Source organism: Oxyura jamaicensis, chromosome 10 (genome assembly GCF_011077185.1).
Source record: "Oxyura jamaicensis isolate SHBP4307 breed ruddy duck chromosome 10, BPBGC_Ojam_1.0, whole genome shotgun sequence".
Lineage (NCBI taxonomy): Eukaryota > Metazoa > Chordata > Aves > Anseriformes > Anatidae > Oxyura > Oxyura jamaicensis.
This window is the reverse complement of record NC_048902.1, coordinates 13804598-13820617: the sequence shown is the minus strand read 5'-3', so window position 1 is coordinate 13820617 and position 16020 is coordinate 13804598. Positions and strand designations below refer to the sequence as shown.

The 16020-nt window shown below is 55.7% G+C and overlaps 2 protein-coding genes across 2 annotated transcripts in view; one reads left to right on the top strand and one right to left on the bottom strand.

Annotated features, from left to right (window-relative positions):
- ACAN (aggrecan) overlaps positions 1-10607 on the top strand; it is a 46982-nt gene extending 36375 nt beyond the window's left edge. The window contains exons 13-18 of the mRNA XM_035336321.1: positions 4672-4785; positions 7721-7879; positions 7965-8047; positions 8274-8418; positions 9029-9211; positions 10098-10607. Coding sequence (XP_035192212.1) covers positions 4672-4785; positions 7721-7879; positions 7965-8047; positions 8274-8418; positions 9029-9211; positions 10098-10186 — 773 coding nt within the window. The 3' untranslated portion in view covers positions 10187-10607. The remainder of the gene's footprint in view (positions 1-4671; positions 4786-7720; positions 7880-7964; positions 8048-8273; positions 8419-9028; positions 9212-10097) is intronic.
- Positions 10608-11445: 838 nt separating this feature from the next.
- Positions 11446-15617, bottom strand: HAPLN3 (hyaluronan and proteoglycan link protein 3). Its single transcript, XM_035336335.1, has 5 exons — positions 15569-15617; positions 13954-14101; positions 13395-13766; positions 12486-12788; positions 11446-12299 (listed from the first exon to the last, which is right to left on the bottom strand). Exons 2-5 carry the CDS (start codon positions 14078-14080, stop codon positions 12019-12021), a joined length of 1083 nt encoding a protein of 360 aa, XP_035192226.1. The 5' UTR covers positions 14081-14101; positions 15569-15617; the 3' UTR covers positions 11446-12018.
- Positions 15618-16020: the final 403 nt, after the last annotated feature.

The following is a 16020-nucleotide window of genomic DNA, read 5'->3' as shown; positions in this document are numbered from 1 at the left end:
CTGCTGCAATATCTGCCTTTCCACTGCATGGAGGATGTGATTTAATCATTAAAGTTAATTCTTTTCAGAACGTAATTGCTCATCACAAGTCACTAGCTGGCTACATGATGTTCAGTGCTGGTGCTTTAGTTAAAATGTGACGGAATTGTTCTCCCCAGCTCCTCCTATTCTTTTCTTGTAGGAGTCACTCTACAATTGCTCAAATGTTTTTCTTCTCTGAGATACCAGTTCAGACTTCCCTGGAGTCTCTGAAAAGCAAATTTAATTTGTACCTGGATTTTTTTTCCTTTGGCCTCTAGAAAACAATGTTGTATCTGGTGTCTGAATTCCTGTTTGGATTATCACACTTACAGGAATCTATAAAGAACGGGTGAGAGGCACAACGGGGACAGCTGGACATCCTGAAGATGCCTTGTCTTCCAGTCCTATATTTTCCTCTCTGCAGCAGAAAAGCAGGAGTTTGAAACCTAGAGTGTGTTTCTAAACTAGTCACTTAGAGCTTCAGTGAATGCACAGTTTATTTCAGGAGCTGGGTGATAGCATCCTGTCTGCTTGCAAGCTGCTTCTCCCCAGTAAATGTTTTCAGTGCAAAGCTGGCCTTATTTGATGGATATTCTTGCTGTCATCGATCCAGGCTGCCATTGAGAGAAATTCAGACCGCACCATTTTAAGAAGTGTTAGCACTGTTCCTAGCATTGTCTTCTTAGCTTGGGATGAGGGATTTTGAAAGTAGCCCCTTCTCGCTGTGTGTTCACTTTTGCATGCCATTTGCCTTCTGAGCAAAACCAGGACTGATCTATTTCTCTTTCATTTCTAAAGGATTTTTCTTTCCAATTTCCATGATCTAGTACAGCACACTGTCTTCAAAGACACTGGGCAAATACTTCTGCTGTATTTAGTTGCATCAAAAGAAAATAGTACTGACTAAATATAGTAAGTATCTGGCAATGCAAGAGAAAGCTTAGGAAGAAAATGGTGAAGGAAATTCAAAGTTTGCATTGTAACACTGCAAACTCCCCTTGCTTTTGCCAGCCAACAGTTTACATCTTCCAGATGCAAGAGCCTATTTACATTAGATTTCTTTGTTTTAATTTCTGGTTTCATTTAAAAAAAAATCCAAAAGTTAGACCTGAGGTCCAGTTAATATTGTAAAATAGAAACTCTTGTGACAATAGGCTTGAACAATCTTTTGCAGCTTCTGGGTGATATTAACTGCAGTGCAAATCATCTCGCAAAGAGTTGTTGATTTTGTATTATCTTCAAGAAGTGAGTGAATAATATGTTCTAAATGGGCTTCCTATTCTTGGCACTGCGAAGCATTTTCTTCTCTGCCTCTGTTTCAGAGCTGAAGCTCTTGAAAGCCAGGGCTGCCTCTGTTCTGCGTCCCATGCCACATCGGTTGTCCTTTGTTAGCGCCGGGTAATAATAGCAGGAGTTTCTCCTTGTCGCTTGATAAGCTCTTGAGCTGCACCTCAAAGCAAAGCTGACTTTTGAATGACTGCTCACCCAAGCAAATAAATAGCTCACGTACGCGTAAGACCCTTGGGTGATGAGGTAGGGAGGGGGCAGCCGGTGCTGCGGCGCTTGGGGCTGGCTCCTGCTGAGCACAGCCTGCTGGTGACGGGCACAGCGACGTGCTGACCTCACCTAGCCCTAAACTCTGGGGAAGTGGATGCATTTCTGGCATAGAAAAGGTTAAGAAGAAAAAAGCCAGGCACTGAGTGATAGATGGGATTCTTTTCACTGGAGTTCTCACCTCCCATAAATCCCATGGCTTTGATGTGATATCCTAGAACCACCCACAAGCTGGCTTGCCAGGGTTTCTAGAGGCACCATGGCTGCCAATCTTACCACTTAAAGCTTACTTTTCTAAAAGACCAGATTTTCTGGGAGGACCAGAATCAGCAACACTTCCTCCGAGCTAATTGACATGTTTAAGTTTCCTGATATCAGCCTGGTGAGGTGATGCTGCATCCAGATGGAGACACAGTCACTGTCCCAACAGCAAACAGGCTGAAGGGGGAGTTTGGTATTTCTGATCATCATGTGTTTAAAATGTCTTCTTTCCAGCCATTTTCAGCATGCTTCTGGGAAAAAAAAAAAAAAAAAAAAAAAAAAAGTCTCATTTTTATTTGTTGTCTGTTTTTCCTTTACTGCCTGTGAGTACACACCTTCTCTCTTCGTGTGATATATACAGATATATATGTGTATGTATGGAGATATATATACCATATATACTGTACTCAGAGATTTGTTTTTACAGCCTATATAATATGTGCAGTCATATTATATACACTCTCTGTAAAAGGAAATTCTGTCCCAGTGTTATTTCCCAGCTGGAGATTTGTGGCAATGAATTTGCATGTGCGTGTCTGCTCCCTCTTCCTCCAGCTCAAGGGATGGCAACAAGTCAGAAGAGATCTCGGATGCACCAAGTTTTAGTTCACGTTGCCAAAGATGACCGAAGACTCATTATTCCCCACTAAATATTCTGCTTTAGCTCTTGCTTTAGTGCTCTGTTCCCACTTCTGTGGTGTGCTTTCCCCTCGATGGAGCCTGATGGACAAAGGAGAGCCTTTCCTTACTTGTTCAGCTGGAGCCCACTGGAATCAGTACAAACATCTGCTGCCACTGCTGTTGGAAGCCCAGGGGGACCTCTAGAGCTGTAATCATCCCTCAGGATGCTTCATTTTCCTTCACGCTTTCTGTCTTCTAAGAACTCCAAGTGTCACTGATAAGCGATAGCCAGCCAAGTGCCGCTCCTCTCTTCTGCCAGGCCCATGACCTCTGTTATGTTCTGGAAAGCCTCGATTTATTAGTGTCCTGGAGACAGGATCTTCAGTTTTCTTCATGGTGCAGTGAATATAGAAATCCAGAAATCTTTCAGGAGTATTTAGAAGGGCAATCCAGAGGAAGAAATTCCTTCTCTCAGTGAAGAACTTACTGCAGAACTGGTGTAAGTGGTCCATCAGCCATCTGAGGAACCATTACATTGTTCGCAGTGACACAGCCTAGAATAAAGATGACAATCCTCATGCTCCAAAGCACGAACCAATTTACCATCCAAGGTCAGGAAGAATGTTTTGCATATCTTAGGCACGTTACAAAGCATGCCATCTTTTAGCTGACAGAGTCAGACATTGGCCACTGAGCAACCAGACATTCACATTGTGTATAACGTGTCTGCTCTCGTATGTCTGGGGACACCGAGCAATTGGGCCACTGTTCTGCAGGGAGATGATATCAGACTCAAAACGCCCTAACCAGAAGAACAGATCTTGAGGAGTCACTGCTCTGCTCTGGTATTCCCACAGCCAGCATGTTCTTCGTCTTTGAGTGTTTCTTCACTAACCCCTCTCATCCACAAGGAGAGCATGGGAAGTTAGTCAGCACTTTTAGAGAGTTACTTTTCTTCTGAGTGTGAAAGAAAGAAGTATTATCTCACATGAAGAGCTAATCAGTCATCATTTGACCTAACCTGCATGGTGTGCTCCCACTTTCTTCCTTAGTCTTGTTTCTTTAGTTGAACATCTCTGAGATCTTTCCATTCTGAATGATTTTCCTTCTGATTCCAAAGGCTGATAAGTAGGATTAAGGCTCAGTATGGAGAGATACTAGGAGAAGAACTTTAATTCCAGCACGTTACCTTTTCTTATATAGAGATACAAACTGCCCACACATGGCCTTCTTCAGAGCATCCATGTGTCCTTCATTCTTCCCCAAGATGATAGAGGATGAAGTGCTACCAAACGATGGCACTTACCACCCAGGCTTGTGCAAATTAGCAGATTGAGAAACACTGGAGAGCTGGGGGCTGAATTCTTCCCATCCCAACTTCTCTTTTCACCTGTGGAAAAGCAGAAGGAATCTTAAAAGCTGCTCTAGATGGGGAAATAGGAATAGTTTCCACCACCATGAGGGAATCCACAGCGGGCAAAGACCTAACAGCTTCTTCCAGGCCCATCACAAGCAAGAGAGTGTGTAGTGTGGACAGGTCCGGAGAGAATGGCACTGCACTCCAGTGTTCTTCACTGAGGAAGAAGCTGTTGTAGCCCTTCTGAAAATCCTCATAAAGAAAAGGCTGAGGGTCTTTGAACCATCTTTAAACCCACTTCTTTTCTTCCCTGCACTTAGCTTCACCGAGATGAGGTTACTTGCCCTGGGACTTCATCTGAATTATGGTTAGGAAGAAACTAGTAGGGAACACTGGCCCCAGGAATACCAGCTGGGAGATAGACATCTATTTTAGGATGTTTTTCTCACTTTTGAGAAGTCTGCATTCTTCCTCATATACACATAGCTGGTGGAGATGGCCACAAGTCTGCATGTTCCATCTGTTGGGCAGAGATGGTAGACAAGGAGGAGTTACCCTAGCTATCTAAGAGGCTGAGTGCTGCGTATCGGATATACGTCTTGGTGAGTCTGTCTTGATATCTCCAGAGCGATGTTCAACCATCAAGTGACACCAAAACAACATCCTCCTCGTAGGGTCGGGCCTCTTGCCTTCGTTCCTCCAGCAGCAGCAGTGGCAGTATGCTTCCAAATAAGAACCTGACAACTCCCAGGTTCCCCCGGAACACCTGGTACTCCCTAAACAAGCAAGGAAACGAGTTCTCCTCTTGGTGGAGTTCCCTGCCCAGAGCCCTAATGGAAGCCCTTCATTTCTTGCAGACACTGATGAGTGCCACTCAAGCCCCTGTCTGAACGGAGCTACCTGCGTTGATGGCATCGACTCTTTCAAATGCTTATGCCTTCCCAGCTACGGAGGGGACCTGTGTGAGATCGGTACGGCCTACCTGGCTTCAGCTAATCTTACTAACAGCTACATCACCTCCTTCCCACCCCACCCCAAAGAGCTGATCCCAGGTGCTCCCGTCAGCCCTCATCTCCGTTAGCTAACCTCTAACAGCAGCTTGGAGTACAGCAGGGGAAGGTTTTGAGCCTTTTGCTTACATATTCTGCTTAGTTTGCTCTTCACGGCGGCGTGTTCTCTAAGATCCCTGAGCAGGAACTTCTGGCGTCTTCTTTAGCTTTCTCTTGCTCAGTCTGTCTGGTGGAGCTCCGAACAGACTGTAGTGGTGCTGGTCACAGAAGTCACTGTCTCGTTGGGTCAAGGGTCCTCCTGTTCATCTGTAACAGCAGGGAGACATCTGAGTACATCTTCACCCCGGGCAAGCTGTCTCTGCTAGACTGGAATTTCATGGAAGGATGCTTCAAGTGAGCCATGTGAAATGATTGCGTTTCACTCTGTGAGGATGCAGCTGAGAGAAGCCTCCTTCGCTCCAGGACCCGCCGCCGATCTGACACAGCGTGACATTTTTGTCATCTCTGCACCGCGGCTTCCTGTGGCAAAACCAGCAGGGAATGTGTATCTTTGAGAAAACATGAAGCGACCCACTTTCACATCAAAATGAGGCGCACTTTGACCTGCACTAATACTTCTTTTTGTTTCTACAAGAAAAGAAAAAATATATATTCTTCTTTCTTACAGCTGATGAAAGCCCAAATTTTTGTCAGCTTAACTGAGGGGAAGCTCCCCTGCCTTGCTCAAACAAGAGGAATAAGTTTGCAATTTCTCACTCACCTTGACACAAGGAATGATAACGCACGCTGGATTTTTTCCTCCCCTGTCTGCATCTCTTTCTGCTTTCAATATGAACATATGGAGTAGACCATAAGAAGAAGGCTCGGGATTTTTGGATAGTCTGGGCAAGAATGATGCTGTCTTTATGTCCCTTTGCTAACGAAACCTCATCAGCTCCTGATTTACTCACCCCTGCTGCCCTTTGTTCTGCCATTAGATGCCTACCCTGCAGCCGCTTATAAACTTGTTTGGCCCAAGCCAGCCTTAATTTCCTCTTTTCTGTGACTTATGGGCTCGCGATGCCTGGGGCCCATAGCCTGGGAGATGCAGGAGGAAATCAATGCCCTGAATTCAGTGGCGAATGCAAATCTTGATTATTCCCATGAGGCGAGTCTTCCTTTCTCTGACATCTATTGGTCTCCAAGAGCACCGGGACACTGCAGGTGATCCCTGCCATCTGTGCGCATAGCCCGTCCTTCCTGTCACCACGACAGTGTCCCTACCAGGGAAAAAGCTTATTGTTGTTCTTCTCCAGGACGATTGCTGTCATATTTTCCCATAAGTAACAGCTGTGTAGGGAAGAGTGGCCTTTCTCCGAGGCAATGTCCTGCTGAGGTTCTGTGCCATGTGCTGTCCCGTCCCCAGGCTGTGATGACAAGGGGTGGCGTTCAAGCAGCTGGAAAAAAATATATTTAAATCTCAAAAGACAGAGCAATGTCTGCTCATCTCGTGCAAGCGGTCTGCCTGCAGAGACCAAGGATCCATAGAGCTTCACCTACTTCCAGAAAACCCACCTGATCCGTTAAGGAGGACAGAAAACATTTTAAACCCTCCCAATACCTAAGTAGCACCTGCAGTCCCCAGTCAGAAGAAGACAGAAGGGTGGATTAGCAGGAGTTTGAAGGTGGCCGTGCTTTGACCTACTGAGTTTAACAACAAAAGAAAGAAACCGAACACAGAAAGCCTTACTGGGAAGGGAGAGAGACATGAGGACTAATGAAATCTCACCGCTCCGATAGCAGGAGGTGGCTGAGAAAGGGCGGGAGGTCATGCATCTACAAGGCTGGAATTAAACCCATCCAGGTGTGTCCTCGATTTCTTCTCTCACCTCTGCTGGACTTCTCTCCAGCCAGGGTGTAGTACGGCTCTCTCTGCTCCCTCCTCATGGACGGCAGAGGGAAAGCGCATCCCTGTGAATGCAGGTACTGAAGAAAAATGATGTGGCAGAACTCATCCAAGGCCCTAGAGGTACACCATCTCCAGCCAGTGGCTGCTCCTGCCCAAAACTCAAGTCTCATGTGCCACCATAGCACCACTTTTATGTCTGCCTTCGTTTCCTTCGGGCACATGGAGAAGAAGTGTGCTGTTGTGTTGGGTGGGAGCTACTGGAAGCTACTTTTGTGGTGGCTTCTCCATACACCTCTGTTCTCCCCATCTGTGGTTTTATTTTTATAATTAATAGGTTCAACTCCTCTGAGTTTCTCAGGTGGTAAGACACTCAAAAACTTGAGACATTTTTGTCCTTTTCTCACAGTTTCGAAGATTTTTTCTTGAGATTTCCTTTTCTGTCTCTGCCATGGTAAGTTCCTGCCCCCTCTCTTTTCTCCCATCTGGGTAGGCTTCCTTTTCCTCAGAACCCGGAACCGCAACAAGCAACGTGACCACCTGAACCCAGGCTTTCCTCCCCCCTTTCCTTTTCAACATGCGAATGTTGATTCTGGGCTCTGGGATTCAGGTTTTGGAGATGCTTTCCAACACAAGAAAACTCTGCAGGTCAGCACAAGTGAGAAAAGAGGGCTGTGGCTTGGGCCAGCTCCTCAAGAAGCCCAGACACCAACGAGGCTGGAATTGCTCAGAAATAACTCTGTGTTGCCTGAGTTTTCCAGTAGCACTGGTCACTGTATGGCAAATACAGGGCCTTCAGCACAGGCTCCCTTCTCCTCTGCATTTTTTTTTTTTATATCTTCTATCGTTTTCCCTGGGGTGTCACACAGACACCACTGTCAGGGTTTGTTTTTTGGTGGCAGTGACCCCGTGTGGTCCTGTGCCACGGGTGCATGAGCTGCCAGCAGGTGAGTTGGAAGGCCTCCAGGCTCACGCACCAACTCCTTGTCATCACGCCCTTGTGTGTTTCAGACCTGGAGAACTGCAAGGACGGCTGGACCAAGTTCCAGGGCCACTGCTACAGGCACTTTGAGGAGAGGGAGACGTGGATGGACGCGGAGACCAGGTGCCGAGAACATCAAGCCCACCTGAGCAGCATCATCACCCCAGAGGAGCAAGAATTTGTGAACAGTGAGTGTTGGGGGGCACGAGGCAGGCCTGCAGCGAGCCGTGGGGAGCCACCACCCACTCTTCTCTCCCCGTCTGGTTTTCGCAGGCCACGCGCAGGACTACCAGTGGATCGGGCTCAGCGACAGAGCCGTGGAGAACGATTTCCGCTGGTCCGACGGGCACTCGCTGGTGAGCCCCCGGGGAGGGCCGGGAGGCACGGGAGTGGGTTTCCCCTGGCATTTCCAAGCCTGTCGTGAAACAGAGCCACAGGCTGGGCCCCAAGGTGGTAGAAATAATTGGGCGGTCCGTGGTTTCTCCTGAGAAGAGGCAGGAGGAGACACAAAGGAGGAGAGGAGAAGCAGTGGGAGAAAAGGGAGGGCCTGGCCCCAGGTGAAGGGTTTTCCTCTCCCCCCAGCAATTTGAGAACTGGCGGCCCAACCAACCCGATAACTTCTTCGCCGCGGGTGAGGACTGCGTTGTGATGATCTGGCACGAGCAAGGCGAATGGAACGACGTCCCCTGCAACTACCACCTGCCTTTCACGTGCAAGAAAGGAACAGGTGAGCCCCTGCACCGGCAGGGAGGGGGGCTCAGGCAGCGGCTGCGGGGCCAGGGCATGAGGGCAGCACTGGGAGCACCCAGTGCACGTGAATGGGAACCTGTGGGTCAGGTCCGATGGGGTTTGCCTCGCAGGAAGCTTCATTTCTGCACAAGAAAATCAACGCAGGGAGCAAAGAGGAACGTAACATGGATTTGTCACTGCAAGGGGTGTTCAAAAAGGTGGAAGGAATTGGTGTTAGGATTTGACCTTGGCCAAACCTCTAGGAGAAAGATTCCTGAGGTCTTGAAAAAGAATAACACAAGCCAGCAGGAGCCGGGGCCTCCAGTCCCCAGGCAGGGCTGTACCCCGATGGCAGCATTGCTCCTGCACGCCAGCCCCATGCCCTGCCAGGGAAGCTCTCACTGTAAGCCAGCCTCTCCAGTGAACTTTTTATGAACTTTTTTTAGCAACAGTCCCCCTTTTTTTTTTATCACCTCCATCTGTTCCTTCCCAAACAAAGGAAATGATTCCCCCATTGTCAGCTGCTTCTCTGGCTCTGGGGCTCAGGTGATGAGCTAGAAACCTTTCGGATCCCTCCATCTCTCCCTGTCTTTGCCCGTCTCCCACAGTTGCCTGCGGGGATCCCCCCGTGGTGGAGAACGCCAGGACCTTTGGCCGGAGGAAGGACCGCTACGAAATCAACTCCCTGGTGCGGTACCAGTGCGACCAGGGCTACATCCAGCGCCACGTGCCCACCATCCGCTGCCAGCCCAACGGGCAGTGGGAGGAGCCGCGGATATCCTGCACAAACCGTACGTCTCGGCCACCCCAACCCCACAGCCCCGTCCCGTGGGGTGCCTTTGACCAAATCTTTCCCAACTCAGCCTCCCTTTGGGGATGGGGAGGGTTGGGGCTGATGTGGGGGTGGCACCGCCGTGGGGTCAGGGTAGCTCCGAGCCAAACGGATGCCCTGGTCCCTTGCCTTGCTGGAAGTTTTCCCGAGGTGCGGCTGTAGGAAGGGGCAAAAAGGAGCTTAATAAGAGCCAAGGCTACTTAGGGAAGAAAAAAGAACACTCCTGCAATGGTGAGCTATGGCATCAGCAGAGGACGGGAGCAGGGTGCTGTGCCCAGGGTCCCCCCATCCCGGCAGGCTGCCGAGCAGACAGGAGCCCAGCGGCAGAGCTGCCCCAGGGGATGGGGCTGGGCTCCTCACCCCTCTCCTCGCGGCCCTCCAGCCCTCTCCAAGAGGTGTCCCAGCCCATCCCCAGGCTGCCTACACCCTGCTCCCATCCCTGCTCGCAGCTTCCCAACAATGTCATCGCCCTCAGCCAAATCACATCCATCAAGTGTCAGCCCAGCTGCTGCTCCGGCTGCAGTCCCAGGGCGGAGGGGACAAAGCTCCAGGCAGGGAGGAGAAGGGAGCAGGGGCAGGAGGCAGCGGGGCAGCCACAGCTCAATGCAGCCTTGGCTCTGCCAAGCACCAGGGCAGGGGGCTCAGGCTGCTCCCCGCTTTCTGCCACCCCAGTCCAAACCCTCCTGCAGCTATTGCGGGGCAAGAGAAGGGACGGCGATGTGCCGGCTGCCGCTGGGACACCCTGCTCTCCTCCCCGTGCTCACCCTTGTTTTCCCAGGGATTTTATTTTGCACAGCACAAGCAGGGTCTGTGTCACCAACAAGGTGTCTTTTCTTCCCCCGCAGCCTCCAGCTACCAGCGCAGGCTATACAAGAGGAGCCCCCGGAGCCGGTCGAGACCCAGCGGCAGCGCCGTGCACAGACCCACCCATTAGAGCGGGGCGAGAGACACCGAGGGGCAAACAGAGCGAGAAAGAGATTTTTACAGAACAGTTATATTAACAGAGTCGATTTCTTCTTCTTCTTGTTGCTTTTTGTCATATAAGGAAAAAAAAATTATATTAAAGACAAACCCACCTTTGTGTATATATATAAAAGAAAAAAAAAATTAATGTTTTTCCAAGCACCAAAGCAAAGCGAATTAGAAGCCAGCCTTTTTACTAACCGTCCGGTTCCAATTATCTTCGTGCCTTCGGGGACAGGGAGGGGGGTGGGTTTGCAGAGGGCAGGGGGTTAAGTTAAATAATAAAGATGATTATTTTTTTCCTGATTTTATCCACGAACAATGTAATTATTTCTGTTATTTAATCTCCGGGGTGGACAGCACCTTTTGGGGTTAATTTTATTTTTAATTTTTTTTTTCCAGAATCCTCCTACTGCTGCAGCACGTCGGGGCGGGTGGGGAGAGGGGCAGTGAATGTACCGGGGGGGCTGGGGGCTGCGGTAGAGGGGAGCTGGGGGGGGATGCTGAGACCCGGGGGTCCCGGCCCCGCTCTGCTTCCCCGCCGCTGCCCCACGGCGCAGCGCCCACCCCGGGGACGACGTGCTCTTTCCAGGGGACCGTGCGGGGCACCAGCGTTCCCTGCACCTATTTATATTTTTGAACATATCCTATTTTGAAAGAATGATAAATAATAAAGAGAGCCAAATCCGAAAGGGTTGTGCGGTGTTTTTTTTTGGGGGGGAAGGGGGTGGCGGGAGGTGTCTGGGTGGGGGCTGGTGGAGGGTTTTCGATGGCAAGGGAGCGGGGAAGGAAGGGAGCCCAGACAGGCTGCACAGGGCATCGTGCATCAGCCCCAGCCAGATCCCAGGGGTGCAGATGTGGGGACAAGGAAGAAACGCAGGGGGACCCCAAAAGGAGAAACCACTCCCCAAATTTGTCTTGGAAGGGGCTGGGGCAGGAGGAGCTGCCCAGGAGGGGTCACCCATCCACACCCTACAGCTAAAACCTAACACCAGGAAATCCCATTGCTCTAGCAGATGCTCACCCTCTGCCTTCCAGGCCCGGCCCCTGAGAGTTAATTAGCACTCATTATGAGGGGATGCCACCCCAGGAGGTGATGGTGAGGTGATGGAGGCATGTGTGGCTCATCCCTCGCTGCCTGTGGGCACTCCGGGGGTCCTGCCGGGGACCCCCACATCCTCCCTCCACGGCATCAGGCTGGAACAGAGGCGGGGACACAGCCACATCACTCCGGGGCTTTCTCCCTCGTTTATTAGAAGAGCTCCAGGAAAATACATCTTTTCGTAACAAAACGCTCCAAGAAGAAGGCACCAGAGTTCACACAGAGTCCGGGCGCGGGGCACACGGCGGTAAGGCACTGGGGCTCCCGCAGGGACGGGCACAGCAGCATCCCGCAGCGGGACGGGGACAGGGCTGCAGCAGGGGCACCCACTCTGTGCCTCTGGTCCCCTACAGCCGGGGTGGCAGGGGACAAGGGGGCAGAAACGTGGCAGGGGACAAGGGGGCAGAAACAGCCCGGGAACAGCAGGGCGGCCGGCGTGGGCAAGGGGCTGCCCCAGCCCCGAGCAGCAGCCCCACGCTGTACATGGAGCAAGATGCCCCAGCCAGGAGCCCTGCTGCATTGAGAAAGTGTAAAATGTAAAGGAAGGAACAACAACAACAAAAAAAATCAAACAAAATAAGCCTCCCCCCGCCCCACCTCCCCCCGCAATCACCCCCCAAAACAGCCCTTGGGAAACACCGGGTGCAAGGCACCGTCGGGCTGGAAGCATCCTCTGGCCGAGAAGGAGCCCCCCCGGCTCCTTATCTCTCCTTGTAGCAGAAAACCCCAAACCTGCCCTTGCTGGGGAAGCCGAAGCTGCGGACGCCGGGCTCGGGGGGGCCGCAGTTGGCTCGGGGCTTGGCGATGGGGTAGCGGACGCTGCCGTCCGCCAGCCAGCCGGCGTTGCAGCGGTCCAGCCCCAGGAACTTCCAGGCGGAGTAGAGGTGTCCCACCCTGGCGATCTCAGCTCCCGCGTCCTGGCACGCCTGCTTGGCTTCCTCCAGCGTCAGCCCAGCCGGGCGCTCCAGGTAGAAAATCTCTCCTAGGAGGGACGGAGGGAATCAGGGAGGGAGCCCCCGGTGCCAGGCATCACCGGGAACATCCCCGCTGGGCTGCGAGCCCTACACCCTAAGGGGCAGGGAGGCCATGGGATGCCACCAGCAGGGCGCCAGATGCCATCTGCGGGACACAGCCCCTTCCCCAGCCACCCCGAGGGCTCAGCACCCACCTCGGAGCGCGGAGGAGAAGCAGAAGACATCGAAGCGATGCAGGTGTTGGTGGCGCAGGCCGTAGCTGCGGATGCCCGGGGCGAGGTGCAGCCCCCCGCAGGGCTTGCGGGGCAGGCGGATGGGGTACTGCACGGTGCCGTCGGCCAGCCAGCCCGCATTGCACCAGTCCAGCCCCTCGCTCCAGGCCTGGAAGAGCTGGCTGAAGGTGGCGATGATGGCAGCCTGCTCCTGGCACGCTTGCTCGGCTTCGTGGAAGTTGAGGCGGTACTGCCCGCGGGGAGGCTGGTAGGGGAACACGATGCCTGGGGGCAGGCGGGGCGCTCAGCCGGCTCGCAGGGCAGCCCACCCGCCCCACACCAGCGGGAGCCCCCACGGGTCCCCGAGCCATCCCAAGCCCACGCCGTGGGGCAGGGAGCCCAGGCAGCACGGCCCCAGGCTCGGGAGGGGCCGCACGGGGCTGCGCTGGGCACGCAGCCACCAGCAGCGAGATGCCAGCGACATCTGGTGGCACTGGGACAGCTGGTGGCTGCGTCCTGGGGACACACACACCACCCTCCGGGGGATGGCACCAGAACACCTGGGGATGCTTGGACAACGATAATGGGGATGCAGAGACCACCACGGAGGGACATACGGACCCAGGGACACACCGACAGGGGTCCCAGGGGGACACAGCACCACTACGGGGACACACAGACTGCAGGAACACCACCAACACGGGGCTGGCTGTACCACAAGGACAGCTGGACAACGGGAACCCCCAAACCCCTGTCCTAGAGAGCTCTGAGCCCCGAGGATCACCCCGCACACCCCAGCCCCTTCCTACCCATGGGGGACCGGCTGGGCTCTCCCCCTCCCCAAAGCCCCCGGCCCCACAGGGGTCCCAGCTCACCGGTCCCCGTCCCCACCTTGCAGCTGGAGGTCCACCACATCGCTCTCGTCCTCCAGCCCGTCGATGACCTCGCAGCGGTACTTGCCATCGTCCTGCAGGCGCACGTCGCTGATGACCAGCGAGGCCTCGTGCCGGCCGCCCTGGTGGAGGTGGGCACGGCCTCGGAAGTCCCCGAAGGCTATGTAGGTCTTGCCGATGGCCACCAGCACGTCCTGCTCCTTGGTGTAGTCGTCCCGCAGCTTGGACCACTTGATGCGGATCTTGCGCTTGCCCTCCTGGTCGGGCTCGAACCGGTAGTGGCAGGGCAGGGTGACGTTGGAGCCGCTGGAGCTGTAAATGGGGTCTCTGGGGGTCTCCACCACCAGCTTTGCCCCGTTGAAGTAAGCCACTGGAGACAGGGAGGGAAGATGTCACGGGCTGGGCCTCACCTCTCTCCCCAGCCACCTCTGAGCATCTCTGAGCACCCCCAGTGCTCCTCCAGCCCCGGGTACCCCTCAAGCTGTGGGTCCCGACCCCATCCTAGAGGCAGGGGGCAGTCCAGCCCCTTGCACCAGCCCCCCCAGTGCCTGCTGTACCTTTCTCGTGCCCGTTGCCCTTGTCGTTCATGACGTGGTTGTAGTAGAAGCCGTTGTAGAAGGGGTGGTAGGAGCCGCCGGCCAGCTGCAGCAGGGTGGCCTCAAGGAGCAGCAGGAGCAGCAGCATGGCTGGGAGCGGGGCTGGACCCTGAGCCTGGGCTGCAGAGAGGGAAAGGGCTGGGGCGACACCAGGAAAGGCACCAGGGATACCCCAGCAGCCCCTTAACAGCCCCCACGATGGCCACCCGCCTTGCTGCAGGGTGACCCCAAAAGGGACACTGCTCCCTGGCACGACGGGGTGCTCACTGCCACCAGCACCACGGCTCGGCCAGCCCGCAGAGCTGGGGGCACAGCAGGGGATGGGGCAGCACCCGCCAGGGAAAGCTGGACCCCAGGGCATCCTCCGGACTGGGAGCACTGGGAACGCTCCCCTGGGGCACACGGGGAGCACGGTGGCCGAGCCGGGCTGCGGGCGGCAGGCTCAGCTTACAGAGGCAGCGGAGCGTGCAGCAGAGCAGGGGAGGAGAGCTCGGGGCCGCCCGGCTTCGTGCGGGGCCGGGGCAGCGGGGGCAGCCCCCAGCCTGGCCGCGGACCCCCAGCTCCCACCCAGGGCCGGGTGCCACTTCCCAGCCCAGACGCAGCGGACGCTGTCCCCATACAACAGGCTCACCGCAAACCACGTCCCCTGGGGGAAGCCCGGCTGCCCCGCGGCACCGGGGACCCCCCCACGGGGTCGCTGCCCCCAGCCCTGACCCCACGGGCACCCAAGGGTGCCCCACGCGGTGTCCCCCCGGACGGGCACACCGCTCCGTGCCGGCCTGCAGCCTTCCCCGGAGCCGGCAGAGGGGGCACGGCGCCCGGCCAGCCTCGGCAGCCCCCCTCCAACGTGGGCAGGGATGTGACACCCGTGCCCCCCGCTCCGACAAGGTTTAGCAGCGCCACGAGGGTGCCCCAAGGTGCGGGCACGGGGTGCTGGCTGGCACAGCGGGGACCGGGCTGGGGACAGCGGTGACATCCAGCCACGCAGCCCGGGCTGGGACGTGCAGCCCCCTGCTCCCACCGCAGGGTGCCCGACCCTGGGCTCTCCTCCTCACCCGGTGCCGCCGCTCTGTGGGTGCAGCCCACGCTCAGCCGACCCCCAAAAACCCATCCCCGACAGCTTCGTGACCCCTGGACGGAGGGTGCGGGCTGGGCGCGGGTGCCGGCCGCGAGGTGGGCGCGAGCCGGGTGCACAGCTCGAGGCGCCGCGGCCCTGCTCACGCCACCACGTGCTGCCGAGCGCTGGCGGGGCGGCGGCGCGGGCTCGAGGCACCGGCAGCCTCGCACCTCGGGACGGGGACGCCAGCCCTCACCCTGCTGCAGCCCAAACCTCCTCGGCACCCGCCAGCGGACGTGGGGACGTGACGGAGCGCCGGCGTCCTCGACCGTGGCGATGCCCGGCAGCCTGCACGGCGATGCCCGGCAGCCTCCTTGGCGATGCCCGGCAGCCTCGGCAGGGATGCCCGGCAGTCCCACGGCGATGCCAGCCCTCCCGGCCCTCCGCACCCCGCCGGGTGCCGCCCCCCGGGGGGCCCAGCCCGCCCCGCGCCCGTCCCCGGGACCGAGCCCTACTCACGCCGGGCGGCAGCGGCAGGCAGCGGGCAGGCTGCAGGCGGTGCGGTGCGTTTGGGGCTCTTGCAAAGGCTGAGAGGAAGCAGCTCCAGGGCCTGCCTCTTAAAGGGAAACACACGCCTCTCCCAGCCCCCTGCTCGCGGCCCGGAGCAGGGGTGGGTGCCCCGAGCCCCCCGCCCGCCCTCCGGCCCCAGCCGGAGCCCCGCGCCCTGCCTGGGCCGTGCCCTCGCCAAGCGTCCGCCTGGTAACGGGACAGCATCGCCCCGGCTTGTGGGGGGAGCCCCGTCGGGGATGCCGAGATGAGGGGGTGAGCCCCACTGTGTCCTGCTCCAAGATGTGTGCATGGAGAGAGGAGGCGTCCCCCTGCCCAGTGTGGGGACCGGCCATGGGCAGTGGTGGTGCCAAGCGAGCACGTTGTGGGAGCTCCACGAGCACGTTGTGGGAGCTCCACGAGCA

Coding starts and splice junctions, on each gene's coding strand:
- HAPLN3 (XM_035336335.1), bottom strand. CDS start 14,080: ATGCTGCTGCTCCTGCTGCTCCTTGAGGCCACCCTGCTGCAGCTGGCC. Junction 12,789..13,394: donor GGTGGACCTCCAGCTGCAAG/GTGGGGACGGGG, acceptor GCCTGCCCCCAG/GCATCGTGTTCCCCTACCAG. Junction 12,300..12,485: donor CTTCTCCTCCGCGCTCCGAG/GTGGGTGCTGAG, acceptor CGTCCCTCCTAG/GAGAGATTTTCTACCTGGAG.